At 39.8% G+C, this 17,152-nt stretch overlaps 1 protein-coding gene across 2 annotated transcripts in view; it reads right to left on the bottom strand.

The window, feature by feature from the left end:
• Window positions 1–8,728: 8,728 nt before the first annotated feature.
• Window positions 8,729–17,152, bottom strand: part of DDX1 (DEAD-box helicase 1) — a 38,698-nt gene continuing 30,274 nt past the window's right edge. For both annotated transcript variants that reach the window (XM_043917139.1, XM_043917140.1), the window contains exons 18-26: window positions 17,046–17,097; window positions 14,777–14,923; window positions 12,382–12,473; window positions 11,458–11,530; window positions 11,233–11,305; window positions 11,107–11,149; window positions 10,223–10,318; window positions 9,731–9,851; window positions 8,729–9,068 (exon numbers count right to left, since the gene is read on the bottom strand). In XM_043917139.1, coding sequence (XP_043773074.1) covers window positions 8,938–9,068; window positions 9,731–9,851; window positions 10,223–10,318; window positions 11,107–11,149; window positions 11,233–11,305; window positions 11,458–11,530; window positions 12,382–12,473; window positions 14,777–14,923; window positions 17,046–17,097 — 828 coding nt within the window. In that variant the 3' untranslated portion in view covers window positions 8,729–8,937. The remainder of the gene's footprint in view (window positions 9,069–9,730; window positions 9,852–10,222; window positions 10,319–11,106; window positions 11,150–11,232; window positions 11,306–11,457; window positions 11,531–12,381; window positions 12,474–14,776; window positions 14,924–17,045; window positions 17,098–17,152) is intronic.

Genomic DNA, 17,152 nt, shown 5'->3' with positions numbered 1-17,152 from the left:
ATTGTGACTGAAGAACACATCTTATATAATTTCAGTCTTTTTAAATGTACTGAGGCTTGTTTTATAGCCTAGCATGTGGTCTATCTTGGAGACTATTCCATATGCACTTGAGAAGAACATGTGTTCTGTTGTTGTTGGGTGGAGTGTTCTAGAGATATTTGTTATTTCTAGTCAGTTATTTATAGTGTTAAAGTCTTCTATTTCCTTTTTCATCTTCTGTTTGGTTGTTCTACCCACTGTTAAAGGTAGGGATATTTAAGTTTCCAATTATTGTCGCTGAATTGTTACCTCCCCTCTTGGAACCTTACTTCCTTAGAGGAAAATAATTATTCTTGCCTTGCAGAGATGTAGAGACGTCCATTCTGCTACCCAATGGACGTTACTGATGTGTCTCAGAATGACTTGACAGAATAGAGGACAGTGGTGGTGAGGATTTCCTTCTAGAATAACTGGGAAGTTCTGGGTTAAGCCAGCACAGCTTCAGTATGAAAACCAAAACCCTTCTTAAAGAGAAAGGTGTCTGCTTCTGTGGCCTTATATTCAGGATATGCACATCTCTTGTCCAAAATGATAAAAACTAAGTAGCTAACAAATCCTAACTTCTCATCCTTCATTTGCTAGCTGAGGTCTAAAATTCCTTCAAAGAAATTTCTTGTGATAACCTATTTATCCATCCATACATAAATCTTCTCATCATCCATACATCTCTTCCTTCCTTTCTTCCACCTCTACGAATGTTTACTCAGCCATCTTCTCTGGGTCAGATTCTGGTCCAGGTACTGAGAACTCTGAAATAGGACCTGCTATAAAGGATCTGTCCCATCTAGGAATCGACCCTGACAATGGAAGCAGGTAAATAAAATATATAAATATAAATGTTACAATAAAGGAAGGAACAAAAGGTTTGGAGGGCACCAAAGAAGAAGTGACCTGCCTGATGGGAGAAGCAGGAGAGGAGATCAAGATGACTTCCCAACAAATGCTAACAGAACTGAAGAGAAGTTGTCAACAGAGGCTTGAGTTTCATAACCCTCCCTGCCCCTGCCAATCCTTCCAGGTAAGACGGGGCCCATGGGAGGAGAAGGGAGGAAAACAAGAGGATGTTACACAAAGTGAGTCATCCAGCCTCAAACAACCGAGAACTGCAAAGGCAAAAAGTTCTTGATTTGGAAGTTCGCCAGTTTCAATGCTATTACAAAAATAACCATGATGAATTCACATATTTCTCTGCAAGGATGGGTCCACCATAACACTGAAACCTCAGCCATAGGAAATCGGAGCTTTGGGCCCCATATGTTCAAAATCACGCCCTTATTTTGGTCAAATTTTCTTGAAGAAGTTAAAAGCTGTATTTTCCTATTGAAAGTGGTCCTGCTCTTCCATTCCCCCAGGGGCCATTCCTGCTCAGGGTTCAGAGTCACCAGATGCCTTTTATTTGGCTCTCAGTCTCCACAGAACTGTTGTTGCTGTCAGGTAAGTGGATAGACTCTCCTCCTCAAAACATGAAAAATAAGCTAATCAATATTTGTCATATGTCCACTACGTACACTGTAGGAAGAGGAAAAACCCTTCACTAGAGCTATTGGATCCACCTGAAGACCCAGAAAGGGGGGAAAGTCATGAAACAGTTTTGGTTTTTTTTAAATTAATAGCTACCTATGCATTAGGGCAAGACCAAGAGTCACATACTGGAAGGCTTCCTAAAGGCAGAGCACAGAACCAAAAATCAGAGATTCTGGAGCCTGACTCGGCCTGCTGGACTTGGACTTAAACTTTCTGAACCTTGGATTTCTCATCCACAGAAAAAAGAAAAAATAGAGAGCAAAAAAACTGGCTCTTACATGAGGCTGAAAATAAAATATCTGGTTTGTGGTTAATATTCAAAAGTGTGGTGTTCTCTTGTCTCCACAAAGGAGGTAACAGTGACTCAGATCCCTGAAGCTGGGTGGAATCTGACGGGTGAGTAGAAGGCGGGAAGGCCTCCCAGGAGGCACCAGCAGCTGCACAGTCCTGGCAGAAAGAACAACAGGGTGCCATGGGTAAGCACCTGCATCCTAATTCTAGCTTCACTGCTCACTGGTCCGGTGATCTTGAGTAAACCACTCACCTCTTGATGTCTCAGTTTTCTCATCTGTAAAATGGGAACACTAATAGACCCTATCTTCTGGATTATGAGGGTTCATTGAGTTAAGATGAGTAAGCACTTGGAACAAGACCTGGTACTTAGGGACAGGTCAGTTAATATTATCTGTTGTTATACATCAGGGGAGTGAGAAGACCAAGTTCAATGTGAATTGGGGAATAAAAGAACTAATAGGAAGACTAGAACCAAATTTTAGAGGACCTTAAGTGTCCTCTTTTTCGGGATACTTGATTAAGGCAATAAAGGTCTACTTCAGATTCTTGAGTGGGGGCTGATATGAATTAATTATAAATTAAAATACAGCCATGGAAATAAACAGACTCCTGTTGCTCTTTTAATTATACCAAAAAAGGCTATGTCTTGAATAATGACTCAAGGCTCCTTCCTCTGTCGTCTAAGATGGCATTCTTTGGAGAAAAGTAGAAAGCAAAGGACATAGCACATATTTAGGCATTTCTCCACTCAAATCTCTTTTCACCTTCAATCCCATGAAATCACTGGAGAGTCTGGCACTTGGGGTGTCTGCTCATTGTTTCGGCTTTTCCAATAAGGGGGTGCAGCCACTTTCTGAAGTCACTAGGCTCATTGTCTGGGCTGCCTGGCTAAGCCCACCCATTCTGCCCTCACTCCCACCCACACCCACCCACAGCCAGGCCAAGTCAATCCGGGGATCATCCCACAAATCTCCACCATGCTCTCAAAGAGCGATGCCATAATTCCTAGGATCACCGGATGAGTGGCAGGAAGGTGAGTGGCGTGAACATGATACCCCATCCCACTGCATTCAGACCTGAGGTTTTAGAGACTGGCAGAGTCAAAGAAACGACTGGGGGAAAGCAGCCTGCTTTCTGGAGACAGTGATGAGAACGGCAATTAGCATAGATGCGATTTTGACACACGTGTGGAAGTTCTTTTGTACAGAGAAATCCCAAACGCTGGGTCCAGGAGAAAGGCCATGTGGTGGTCCTTTAAGTGCTTTGTGGCAGAAGAAACCACTGTAGCACAAACCATATGGGGCCAACTCATGGGGATAAAAACCCTAATTCACGTTATTCTTGGCCTTCATGAGCCAGGAAAAAAAAAAAAGACTACGGACTCTGACAAATGTAATGGGAAAAAAATTCCTTTGAATCTGTGATTTGCTTAGCAGGAAAAAAAAAAAAAAAAGGAAGTCAGGTAATCCTTAAGTGACCCCAAGTGGTAAAAATATCCCAGCAGAAGTGTTTAGGTGTTGGTGGGCATTCTCGGTGTGACACTAGCGCCACCTGGTGCACTTGGCTGGGAACGACAAGCCACAGCCCCCAAGGGAGCTGATGTAGGTAGTGGTGAGCTTTTGTGTCTTTCCTCGGGGTGCCGGGTCGTGAGTCGACAGCGGGGAAATGAATAAAAAAAATTTATGGACGGAAGCGAATGAGGACAGAATTTGTTATTACAACCAACACAACTAACACCAAAATTTCAAGTGAATGGTATTTAATGACGTGGATATAATCCAATATAGCTTTTCAGAGCCAAACAAAATACCTCAAGTTTCCAGCCTGGGTGGCTACCAGTGAGCCAGTTCTCTCCCCAGTATGTCTTCAAAGTCATGGGAGTGCCTGCTAAACCTGACTGCCCTTAGGCTGACCATCACCTTGCTGACTGAGCTTCCACTGGGACGACGGCCCCAGAGGTTTCCTTGTCCCCTCCCGTCATTACCTAACACTTTCCCACAGGGCATGGTCCTGACCGGTCCCCTCGCCCTTCAGCATCTCTCTGTCCGAACACAGAGCCCTTCTTTCCCTGCACAAGTCATGTGAACACTGTTGTCGCCCAAGTCGCATCTATTGATGCCATTCCTATTGGCTTATTGGCCATTATCTCCCCACCTCTGAAAAGGCAACCCACTCCAGTGTTCTTGCCTGGAGAATTCCATGGACAGAGGAGCCTGGCGGGTTGCAGTCCGTGGGGTCACAGAGAGTCAGACACGACTGAGTTACTAACACACACCACCCCACCCCACCCCCCACCTCCAACCTCCATGCTGGTGACTCCTGTTCGGATCAGGATTTTCATGCAAGATTCTCTTCCCTGAGACCCTGACCCATCCCAAAAGCAGAACACCCTTGCCATCCAATCATTGCCCTACAAGAGAGACAACCCCCCACTGTCTCTTCAAATCCTACTTGGCAGTAGCAAGTATTTATCCTTTGGGATTTAAGTGAAGGCAACATACAGCCCAGCAGCCTACCGGAGCCTTCTCTGGTGGACAGAATGTGTTAGCAAGCTGGGGACCAAGATTGAAAGTAAAATAATGAGGTGAGCCAAAGACTTCCAGAGGCTCATACTGTGGTTCTGGGTCAAGTAGAGGAAATGTTCTAAATACAAACAAAGTGGCAAAAAGAAAAAAAAAAGTTAAAAGCCAAATGGGTTTTGAAAAACTGAAGCATTTTCTTAAAAGATTTGTCTGGATCCGCAAAGCAACTATTTCAAAGGGAACCAAATTCATCTGGCTATAAATTTTATTTTTTTTTTAAATAACCCTATTAAGTTTCTCCAAAATGGTACCACTTTTATCAAAATTTTTTCTCGACAATAACCTCTGTTGCATAGTGTAATAGAAGGGTTCCAGCCTGAGTCTAAACCATACTGAACTTTAAGACACGTTATCTGCTGGAGCATGTGTGGAGGTCACACAACGATTTGCAGCAGGACCAAGAAACATCTAGTCAGGTCGTTTAAAGCAGCAGCTCTCAACCTTGGCAGCATATAAGCATCACCTGGGGTACCTGGCTCCACTCCAGAACAATAAAATCAGAATTTCTGGAGGTGAAGGACAGATACTCATGTTTGTTTTTTTTTTTTCCAAAGTTTCCCTAAGGTGGTCCCAATGCACATCCAGGACAGAACCACTTAACTACAGAAAAGATCCGCATTAAAGGCAGTGGACCTGCCCCAGAAGACAAGTGATTCTGGTACTGCAAGCATCTCTCCCTCAAGGGTCCCTTTCAGTCGTCTCGCTTGAGTCTTGGGAGTAAAAGATTGCAGTGAGGGTACTTCCCTGGTGGTCCAGTGGTGAAGACTTCACCTTTCAATGCAGGGGGTGCAGGTTCGATTCCTGGTCAGAACTGGGATCGATCTCACGTGCCTCACAGCCAAAAAAGTTGAAATATAAAACAGAAGTGATATTGCAACAAATTTTATAAAGACTTGAAACATGGTCCAAACCTCTAAGAGCCATTTCTTCATAACTGTGTTTCTTGATGTGTGGTTGAAGACTTATCTGCATCACAATCTTATAAATTTGTTTTAGATTCTGTCCAACTCTTTGTGACCCCATGAACTGCAGCCCACCAGGCTCCTCCATCTACGGGATTTCCCAGGCAAGAATACTGAAATGAGTTGCCATTTTCTCCTCCAGAGGATCTTCAAGACCCAAGGAAAACCAGCGTCTCCTGCATTGGCAGGTGGATTCTTTACCACTGCACCACCTGGGAAGCCCATTTCAGGCCCCACTTTAATCCCAAAGATCTCTTCCTGTGACATAACCAGGAATCGGTAGCATTGCTGGGATCGGGTCCAGGCCTATCTGACTCCAGGTTCTTTCCAATTCCCCATCAACACTTCTGACCAGTAAAAGTGGAATCTCCACCAGAAAAACTAGCGCTTTAGATGGTTTTAATGAAAGAAAATTCTTTAAATCCACAAAATGGAAAACAACAGTAAAAATCCCCCTCCTACTCCTCCCACCAAAGGAATCCTCCATCAACTACTCTGCAACAGCAAAATATTATCCCTCCCTTTCCTTCCTGTCCCACTACATTTTTTCCCTTCTAACAAATATTCCTTTTCCCCCCAAATAAGGTCACTTGGAAAAAAAATTCCTGACAGATGTCAACATCTATAGAGAAATAATAAAATCATTACATAAGGAAAACTACCAGATCTCATTTTATATTCACCTGCACATTTTTCATATTTGAGCCAAGATACAATAAAGTGCATAAGTTGGGAGAATAAGGTGAACATTTTGACTACATAGTTTTGCCCATTTAGAATTGACTGGGAATTTTTTTTTTTAAACTGGACCATTTTCAATCACTGCCACATACTTCTACCTTAAAAAGAAAAGTGAAGCCTTGCACCTTATTTACAGCAAGTCTGGATCTCTGTCTGTAGGATAATGATGGCGGAGCAGCAGGAGTGGGGGAGGGTGGGGGGGGATAGGGAGTCACGTGCAGAGGCTGCAGGTCAGACATAAGAGGACTTCTACTCACCGGCCCCAATTCACACAGCACATGAAGAGACAGGGTGAAAACAGACCTTCAATGCAACAAGTACTATTTCAGTGTGAAATAACTTGCCCAGAATTCTTCCCACATTGTTAGTGTGAATGCCAACCAGAACAACCCTTTCAGAAAGCCATCTGAAGATGACCCCGAAAAATGTTCATAAGATTTCTTTGCTTCAATAATCCAGCTTCTAGGAATCCAAGGAAAACAATCCAGAAGACAGAACAAAGATATTCATGGTTAACACAGGACAACTGTGAACAGTGTGCGTGCATGCTGAGTCGTTTCAGTTGTGTGCGACATTATGGACTGTAGCCCGCCAGGCTACTCCGTCCATGGGATTCTCCAGGCAAGAATACTGGAGGGGGTTGCCATGCCCTCCTGCAAGGGGATCTTTCCAACCCAGGTCTTTTACGTCTCCTGCACTGGCAGACAAGTTCTTTCCCGCTCATGCCCCCAGTGAAGCCCCTCAAAGGTAGTCCAAGTGCCTATCATCTGCTGACTTTCGGTGAATGTTTAACATAATCCTGAGTGATGAGAATTACTTTCACCATTTTTATGAACAAAGAAACAGAAGCATAGAGAGCCCATTCGCATCTAGGTCTGACACCTGAGGTTCATAGCCTCCTCAGTTTCCCTCAAAGCTCAGTTACACAGGCCACAGCACTTCTAATGGATCATGCAGCCATTAAAGTCTTTATAACAAGAAAATTACTTACACCGAATGAAGATATAAAATTTTAATACCGTAAGAACTGTATACCGAAACATTTACAGAAAAAAAAGAAATGAACACAAATGTCATTTACTGACTTTCTCTGCAAGTGGGAATATAAGTAAAAAAATAGGGAAATATAGGGATTACTCTAACCTGAAGTTCCCATTTCTGTTTACAATAGGAAAATGTTTATCAAAAACAAGGTACAGAAACAATTCTTCACATCCGTAGCATTAATCAGAGGCCTGAGCAACGGGCACCAAGAAGCAGGGACCCAGCATAAAAGGAAGGACTGATGGAGATGCGAGTGGGAAATTAGGTCTCCAGGCAACCCCTCCGATAGTCTGGCTGTATGTCGTGTCCTTTTAAAAACTCTGTTGCCTGAGTAATTGCAGTTGAACAGTAATTTGAAGAGGAAAAACCAAATAGTTCCTTCCACAGTCTCCCAGCTCTATCCTGCATTCCTCTCTGACCTCCCCATTTGGACCTGAGAATCATCTTCTGTAGAGAGACCCAAGATTAAGAGCTGAAACTAAGAAACCCAGGTTCTGGTTCCGCTTCTACACAGCGGACCATGTGAACATGTATTCCTAGAAACAGCTTCTGCCCCCTACAAGATAAGAACACGAGCAAGACCAGGAAGCTCCCTTCCAGCTCCAGTCTTAGATGGTCTAGGTCTCAAGTGTCTTCTTCGCCATCTGTCAATTAAAAATTCATCTCTAAAGCAGTGATTTCTGGGCACGCACACAGCGAGCAGCCGCCACTGCACAGTTCGAGACTGGCTACGGAGGTTGGAGTGGTCCAGGTACAAGTGGAAGAATGGAATCCTCATACTCAACGCACATCAAGTGTAACTCAATATGCTCAGTAATGGTTTCCCACTGCTTACACAATGAATTTCACTCAAGAGTTTCTTTGAAGAAAATATTTTGGGGCTAAAATATTTGAAAACCATCATACAAGAAATGACAGTAGTATGTGCTCTTACGGAACCTCTAGGGCAAGAATAATCCTCCCAAAGAAACTACTTTGTGAGCTAAGAGTCAAAAGGCACAAAAGAACAATTCAATTCTGTCTATGTGAATGTTCTCTTTTCCTTCTGGAAAAGGTAAGACGGTTTAAGAAAATTTCAAAGAATTGCATTTAAGACCTAGAGGGACATCAGAATAGTTTCATCTTTACAGAATGTATCATCTGGAAAGAAAGGTTCTTAAAAAGAAGATGGGCCTTCAGGGATACCATCATCAGATCAGTTGTCAGTCCTTAAAATGCATAACCTTTTCTAACTTGTGATAAAAACTTCAGGCTTCCAAACTAACCCAGTTGTCCTTCCACCTTGGGATCCTCCACTTCTCTTTCATGACTCTTTTCAAGCTTCCACATACACCGAGGCAACCAAAAGCATCTCGAGGCTGTCTCCATTTAGTACCACTTCTTGCAAAAATCCTCAAGACCATCACTAGTGGTTCCACACAGTCCTCTACCAAACACACACACACAAACACACACACACACACACACACACTTGACTTCCTAAACCCAGAGCTTTCTTAAAAAAGAAACATTTTAAAATAACTGTAAAATAAGACACAAATGTTCATGAAAATACAGTCATCAAATTTATTCTTTTCATTAGGTTTGGCATTCTATGAAGATTTCCTAAGACTGATGTTTCTTGACATGCAAGAGTTAGCACTCATAGCTTAAGTTACTATAAATACTGCTGCTTGGAAGCAGTACAACTATTTTAGAGTTTTAAGACCACAGACTTTTATTACTCAAATCTTATTCTGTGTATGTGAAAATCAGAAGGTTCTGAACAGCTGGTTAGGAAGGTAGCCAAGATGCAGGAAAGATGTCTGGGCCTCCTTTTCAAGGGCAGCCAACTCTTGAACCGTAGGAGCCAAAATATCCACGTGGCCTTTATAATTTCCACCTGGATCACACACACGAATCACAAAGAAATGCAAATGACACGCTTGAAATAACTTGTCAGCAATACTTTGGCCCAATTATGTCAATTTAAACATTGCTCCCAGCAATAAAGATGTACTTACTACCGGGCAAGTTACCTCCCAAACTGTGAGTTTTAAAGATGTTAAATTAAATCAATTAAAATCAATGGTTAGGCTTTACTAACAGCTGTCCCAATATCCAATACCCCTCCCAACCACTCCCCCATCATCTTCCCCTTGATTTAGAAACCATCAGTTTAGCTTGAATCTATAAAAAATTTCAGGAATCAGCTAAGAGCACCATAGGCAAAGGGAATTAAATGGTATCCTGGTTATCACTTGCTCAAAATTATTGTTATTCTCTTGTTTCCTAGTAATCCCATAAATTTTTAACTACTCTGATGACATTAACACCTCAACAAAAACAGCTAAGCTACTGTCCTTCACTCACAGACAGATCACAAAATAAAAATGCTGCAAGACAAGTATGAACAAAGTGCTATGAGAGTACCACAGAGGGAATTATTAATATGCTAAAAATATACAATTAACAGAAGGAAATGAAACACTCTCTTCTTAAACTGAAGCTCAAAAAAGGACACATTCACATGTAAAACAGAATTAAAAGTAATTCACAGCTTACCACCAAGAGTTCTTTTCTGGCCATAAGTAACTTTCCCATCAAATTCATCTACTGGTACTTTTATATCTGGCTCGACCTGAGAAATGGTACAGTTCAGGTGTTCTTCTATCTCGGACAGCAACTGAGAAAGGGAGAGGAAGTTCAAGTATTTTCATATAAAAATTTCATTTTGCCCCCGCGCCGCCGGCCGGGCTGGGGGCTGCGCGGCGCCCTGGGCCCCCGCGCCCGGCCCCGCGTATAAAAAAAAAAAAAAAAAAAAAAAAAAAAAAAATTTCATTTTGACAAACCCAAGCTGCATTTTAATAGCATTAAAACCAGGCAGGCTAAATGAAGTAAGATTTCTGAAGAGATGAACTCACAAGTTACAATTTATAAACTACAATAACAACCACCCATTATGTCTCGTAACTCTCAGACAAGAGCTAATATATAACCTCCATAGATAGATGCAGTCTATTCTTATCAATTTTAGGAAGACTCTGTGAGCCTTACCTGCATTTCATTGTACCATATGGTACAGCCACCATCTTCCTTGAGTCTTGTGTTATAACACCCTTTCCCACGGCTGCTACACACATGATACCAAACCTATATTAAAGAAGGAAAAATAGATTAACATGTATGGCGATTGACATACTAGATATCTTTGTTCTCAACTAGTTTTTTTTTTTTTTTTTTTTAATATTTTGTCCTCAAAGCGTAAGAAAAATAGACTGCATCTGTGGTATGTCATCTAATCACTACCACCATCAGTAGCTCACTAACTAGGTCTTCTGAAAGAGTTCTTTTTGAGAGGAATCCAAAAGATTTTCTAAAACAGACTTTAATTAGATGTCAATAGAAAGGAATGCTCAGATTAAAAAAAAAAAAAATGTAAAGTATTAGAGAATGCTATCTCAAGATCAGTATCAAAAATAAAATTCAAAGGTTTTCCACAAGAATAAAATACAGCACATAGCAAAATGAACAATATCTAGTTTGGGCAATGAGTTTGTAGGCGTTTCTGACGCCTGCAAACTAGTCTGTAAATCTGAATCAATTTATATCAAAATAATAAGCTAACTCTCTCTCCCATAAAAAGTCTACCATGGCAAAAAAAAAAGTCTACCATGGCATGATGCTAAACAAGGTTTAAATACCTTTCAGTGAAAACAATTACATGAAAGCTTTTAGGGAAAATTACATTTTGTATTGTTCCTTTCTGAACTTAATCCTACTAGTTGTCTATTCAATGAATAAAAAGATGCCATAAACAGTTCATTTATATTCCATATGCACCTGAATTCAACATAAACAAAAACTCAAACTGCTTTTATTTCCAGTATCTAAAATGACAATACAAACAATTGAATATAATACAGCACTAAAAAGATCACCTTCTCTTTTTCTGTTGCCACCAGGGAAATGGCCAGACCCATCCTGAAAGATTTTAAAAGTCTTCATTAGATTTTACTCCAGAAGCAAAGAAGCTTAAAAAGGAAAAAACAAAATTATAGCCGTACCTTTCAGCTCTTCCTACTCTGCCAATGCGATGGACATAGTTTTGCTTTTCATCAGGCAAGGTGACATTTATGACTGTAAATAAAAAGTTATTACCAATTGACATAAAGTCCTAAAATTTTCAAACATATCTGATGTTTTTTGTTCTAAATATTTGAATCATATTAAAACAGTTTCCTTTGCATTCCTTAAAATTCAAAATGCAAGCATGAAAGATTTCTTTTTACCATAAGGAACACCATGGATATCAATTCCTCTGGCAGCTACATCTGTGCAAATCAAGAATCTGACATCTCCTTTCTAAAAAGAGCAGACAGGAGAGAGAGGGATTTATTAGTACATACACTAAAAAAATAAACATAAATGCCATCTTTCCACTAAATGAGACCTCTAATCACAAATGTATTACTATCAGATTAGAGGTCCAGTCATTCATTATTCACTAAAGCAAGTTTTTCATTTTTAAGTTTACAATTTGCTAAAATATGACATTCAAGGTGAATAAATCAATGACTGGATTCATTTCTGCTTTTTTCACATAAAAGGTTATTAAACCACTGCTAAAAATTTGGCTTTATCTTTAGAAATCCTAACTGGTAATTCGCAAGACAAGACAGAATAAAATGTAAAATCATAAGCATTACCTTTACCCTTGTACTAAAATAATTCAGAGTCTTAGGTATTTTACCTTGAGGTTACACTTTTGAGGACGACAGATAAAAATCCCAAAGAGAGTGGGCCCCTGGTACTCTCACCAAGAATATACAAACTGGCCTTCAAATGTCATTTGTGCCGCAAGGCACAGCAATTAGAGATCGGAGTGGGTGAGGAGCACACCGACTTCCGGCCCAGGACGAGGCCAGGATACACAGGTGGCACAGATGCTGAAAAAAGGCCAGGTGATCTGTTGTAACACCCACACCAACCACACTTACCAGAGCAGTATTGTGCCAATAGAGAACATGTAATTTACCATCTGACTCTTAAAGATGATGAGGCCCTGCCATGATGAGGATATACCAATAGGGCAGAAGTATTTTGAAATTTCTAGGACAAGAATTGCTTTAAGAATATTAACTGGAATTGATTTAAAACTAGATACAACTCTCCTCTTAAGTATTAAGGAAATGCAGTCAACTAAACATCGGTACCTTGAATCTTTCCAAGTTTTGCTTCCTCTCATGAGGCTTTCTGTCACCATGAAGACAAACACATGAGAACTGATGCCCCTTTTTGTCAGGTCCTAGTGAAAAACACATTAAAGAGTCAATCTTGGGAAACATTATGCCTAGGAGTATATAAAAAAGCCAGTAACATTTAGACTACAGTGGTGCCGTATTAATTTCATGGAAATCTAAACTCCAACTTGTCATAAATCATGGTTGACACCATTTCTGTCCTAGGTGAAATGCCATTAAAATGAACTCCATGAGCATTAAAACTGATTCACTTTGCTTTGAAGGACATTTTGAGTAACCTCTCCCAATCTGCAGCAGGGGTTCCTGGGTACACCAGGACCTCATCTAACCCATGTAAAGAACCAAAAAGTAAACAAAAGAGATCCTTCTTGAAAGAAGCAAAATAGGCATTATGAAGTTCATGTCCTTGCTAAATGGCCACACCCACATGCCTGCCTTCCTCAAGGTATTCTAAGCAACTTAGTTATCTGCTTTCCTGGCCAAAGCAGATCAGAAGTAGCAAACTGGGGGGAGCAGAGGTATTTTAGAGCCAGGTGCAGTGGCGGCAAGTCCTTAAAAAGAAACTCTTCAGGTAGACACAGTAACAAAAAGCAATGCGGTCCAGACCAGAGCAGTAATGGTCACTAAGTCTTTCAATTTTAAGTGTTGGGAAAAGATATAAAGTAAAAATTACCATTAACATTTACTATATTTGCTTCACCACACACCTATCCCTCTACCCTTCTACCAACTCACTTTTACATTTTTGATGCATTTCAATGTAAACTGCATTTATCGGTACACAGTTCAGCATGCATATCACTAACCAGAGCACAGTATTCGTTTGTGTTTCTTTGTTTTCTCTTGGAGGCTAAAGTTACATACAAGGAAGTGTACAAATCTTAAGTGTACACTTGCTGAGTTCTTGACAAATGTGTAACTTAACGCAGCCCAAAGCCTTGTCCAGGTACAGAAGGTGAACATCATCCACAAAGAACCTTCTCGCCCTTTCCCACCTACCCAAACTCCCACCTTCCTGGGAACAACCACTGTTCTGGACTTTTTCCCATCAGATATTAGTTTTGACTCTTCTAGAAAGTCATACAAATGGAATCACATAGCACAAACTCATGTAAGAATTCTTTTATTTGGCATAATGCTTCTGAGATGCACCCACAGCTGTCTCTATCGGCAGCCTACGCCACTTCAGTACTGAGTATCAGCTATTTCACTGAATAAATATTTTGCATTTTGTTTAGCCATTCTCCTATTAACGGCCACCCTGAATAAAGCTGCTGTGGCCATCTTGCACACCTTTCGTCAATACATGTTTTCACTTATCTTGGGTCAATACTTGGGAACTGAACTGAGAGGCCATAAGACAGCAAAGTAAAATTTTATAAAAAAATTTAAGACCCTTTACATAAGCGCCTGTACATCAACAGTGTATGAGAATTTCCGTTTCTCCATATCCTCACCCAAATTTGGCGTTTTAAGTATTTTTAATCTAGTCATTCTAATGAGTGTACGGTGGCATTACAGTGTGACTTTATTTTGCATTTCTCTAACGACTGATTATACTGAACATTTTTTCAGGTTAGTTTACATATTTAACATTAATTATAAGGCGCATAAAATTAGAATCATTATATCTTCATTGTAGAGCAAGTATTTTATTACATAGTGACCTTTTTTATTTCAGTAATTTTTGTCTTAAAGTCTATGGCATCTCTATTAATATTTAAATTCCTGTTTTAGCTGACAGATATGTTTTTTCATTCCCCTTCCTTCCAATCTTCCTATGTCCTCAGGTTTTAGGTTGGTTTCCTATAAACAGCATACAGCTATATATTATGCAGTCTAACAATCTATGCTCTTCATCAGAAGACTTCAATCTGCTGACAAATACTACAGTTTACTCATATGCTCAGATTTTTTTCACCAGTTATGTTACTCTGTAATTTCTAACTGCTCTGCTTTTTCTCATTTCTCCCCCTTCCTTTCTTACCCTTTTTTTGAGATTAAGGTTTTTCCTTATTTATTGGTTTAGGAGATATATATCCTATTATATCATGATTACACTTGAAATTTTAGCATTAATCAAAACTTCACCATTCCTCTAAATAATATAAGGGCCTTAGAACGCTGTGATTCATCTTCACAGCAATGAAACTACCTATGTGGAAAATCATCTCATTGTTTTTCCTGGGGCTGATCATATGGGAAAGTACTGGATAAGCACAGATACTTACAGCGCAACATCACTGCTTTAAATCCTGGGCATGAACACTACATTGCATCAATGTGGGACTAACAGTCTATTAAGTGAGGAAATGAACACAGTTTATTTCAAGGGAGGAACTATTACCTCCTCCTTGCTGCATAAAATACTGCTCCAAGTTGTCACAGTCGATCTTCGTTCTACAGAAAATAATTGCTTGATCCATCTTGTGTTCCTTGATGGCTCGGACAGCATACTCCCCCTTCAGGATTTTAATAGCTTCAGACCACATCTCTTGAATAACACAACAACAAAAAGCACAGAATTTCAATCTGAAACTGTCAGGAACACACATAATCACACAGACTTACAGCTTAACTCACCTAAAAATCTCTACTTTAATGCAACTATTATAGACAAAACCAAGCAATAAAAAGATAGGATAAAATGGTGGGAGAACGCACTTGCTCATTTATTTTTGTTTCTCTTTTTTATGCCAGTTTATGGGATACCAAAACACCTATAACCATTCCTCATATAAAAATGTACATGTACACACACATACACAAATAAACAGAAATACCCACAACAAAGCTTTGTTCTTACAAAGACCAAAGAACTAATCATATTCTGCCTTGCATTAGTTTCCCTAAATGCTCAGTAAATGTTTACTCAATTACTTCAACTCCTTTTAAAAACTAATAAATGGTACTTCCTAAATCAATCTGGGAGTTGGTGATGGACAGGGAGGCCTGGCGTGCTGCGATTCATGGGGTCGCAAAGAGTCAGATACGACTGAGCGACTGAACTGAACTGAACTGAAATCAATTTAAACAACAGAAAGTTCATTTTTCACTCTATGAAATAAAAATTTTACATCAAATCTAGTTAGTGACTTTTCAGTTGCCATCCTGCAAGTATCTATTTTTCATTGTGAAGGTGGGCTATAGTTACTCCACAACTATAACCCAACATATTTCTAAGGTGGCTCTGATCATCTCTAATTGTAGTAAAAACTAAGTAAAACTTCTACAAGGAAAAATATATGAAGCAGTAAAAAATTTTATTTTATAAAATGCATTCTCAAACAGCGGAATGATACACTATTTTGACTATCAGTGAGCTCCCCTCCGACTATACTAACTGAACATACACCTTATAAATTTGGAGCTGCACATAAAAATGAGTTCAAAGGAACCCTCTTTAATCAAAATTTCAGATAGCTGACCTTTTAGATACCTGCCAAAAATCTACCATTGAATCCAACCATGAACAAAATGCAATCTAACCCTTGCCAATGATCCACCTGAGACATGGAACACCAGACATGTGGCCTAATGGGTTTCAGATCTCTTCTAGGTTCTGTTCTTGAAGCACTAGCCTTCTATCATCGACTCAATGGACATGAATTTGAGCAAACTTTGGGACAGTGGAGGCCAGAAGAGCCTGGTATGCTGCAGCCCATGGGGCCACAAAGAGTTGGACACAAGTTAGCAAGTGAACAACAATAACAATCCTTAGTTTCATGCTATTATCTTCATGTATCCTTGAATATTATACACCTCTTACAAACTATCTCAATTCTGCATGGAAGTATCTTTATCAAATCAGAATTTAATTTTAGGGTTTTTAAAAATTGATAAATGTTTAATGATATGGAGTTTCAGTATGGGAAGATGAAGAAGTACTGGGGATGAGGGTGGCAATGGTTCCATAGTAGGAATGGACTCAATGCAATTGAACTGTACTCTTTAAAATGATTAAAATGGGGGCTTCCCTGGTGGTCCAGTGGTTGAGACTCAGCGCTCCCAATGCACGGGGCCTGGGTTCGATCCCTGGTCAGGGAACTAGATCCCACATGCAGCTACTAAAAAAAAATCCCATGTGCTGCAACTAAGACCAGGAGCAGCCAAATAAATAAATAAAAATAAGTTTCAAAATAAATAAATAAATAAAATTATTAAAATGGTAAATTTTATGCTATGCCTATTTTACCACACACACAGAAGAATCAAAAACCCATTTGAGGATCATTTCTGTGTCTTTCACAGAGCTGTACCTAAGGACATCACTTTGTTACTCAATTACCAGACAGGAAGAATCTACATATAATTTCTCTTGGAATTCAGGGCTAAAATACAACCTGTAACCACAGAAGTTCACTGGTTTCCTGGAAAAATTAGACTTCTGTAATCCCTAATATTTGTATTTTATATGCCGGGAGACTAATATCTTAAATTCAGTGATTAATACTTCTACAAATTGACTAGTATGAGCTTTCCCCCATTTTTAAGTTATTTCTGTTTTTTATTTTCGTATTTCCTGTTCCTTCATGAGAGCAGTCAGGGCAGAAATTCAGCAAAGTAGATCAATTCAAATCTTTCCCCACACATTTTTATTGATTCTTCTAACTTACCTGGACTGTTAGCACCAGGTCTTGTGTTATCTTTTGCATGAACTTCATCAGTCTATCAAAAGAAATGGATGAAAAAGAAGTGGTGAAGGGTTAAGTGATGATTCAGA

Source organism: Cervus elaphus, chromosome 11, assembly GCF_910594005.1.
Source record: "Cervus elaphus chromosome 11, mCerEla1.1, whole genome shotgun sequence".
NCBI lineage: Eukaryota > Metazoa > Chordata > Mammalia > Artiodactyla > Cervidae > Cervus > Cervus elaphus.
This window is presented reverse-complemented; position numbering and strand designations above follow the sequence as displayed.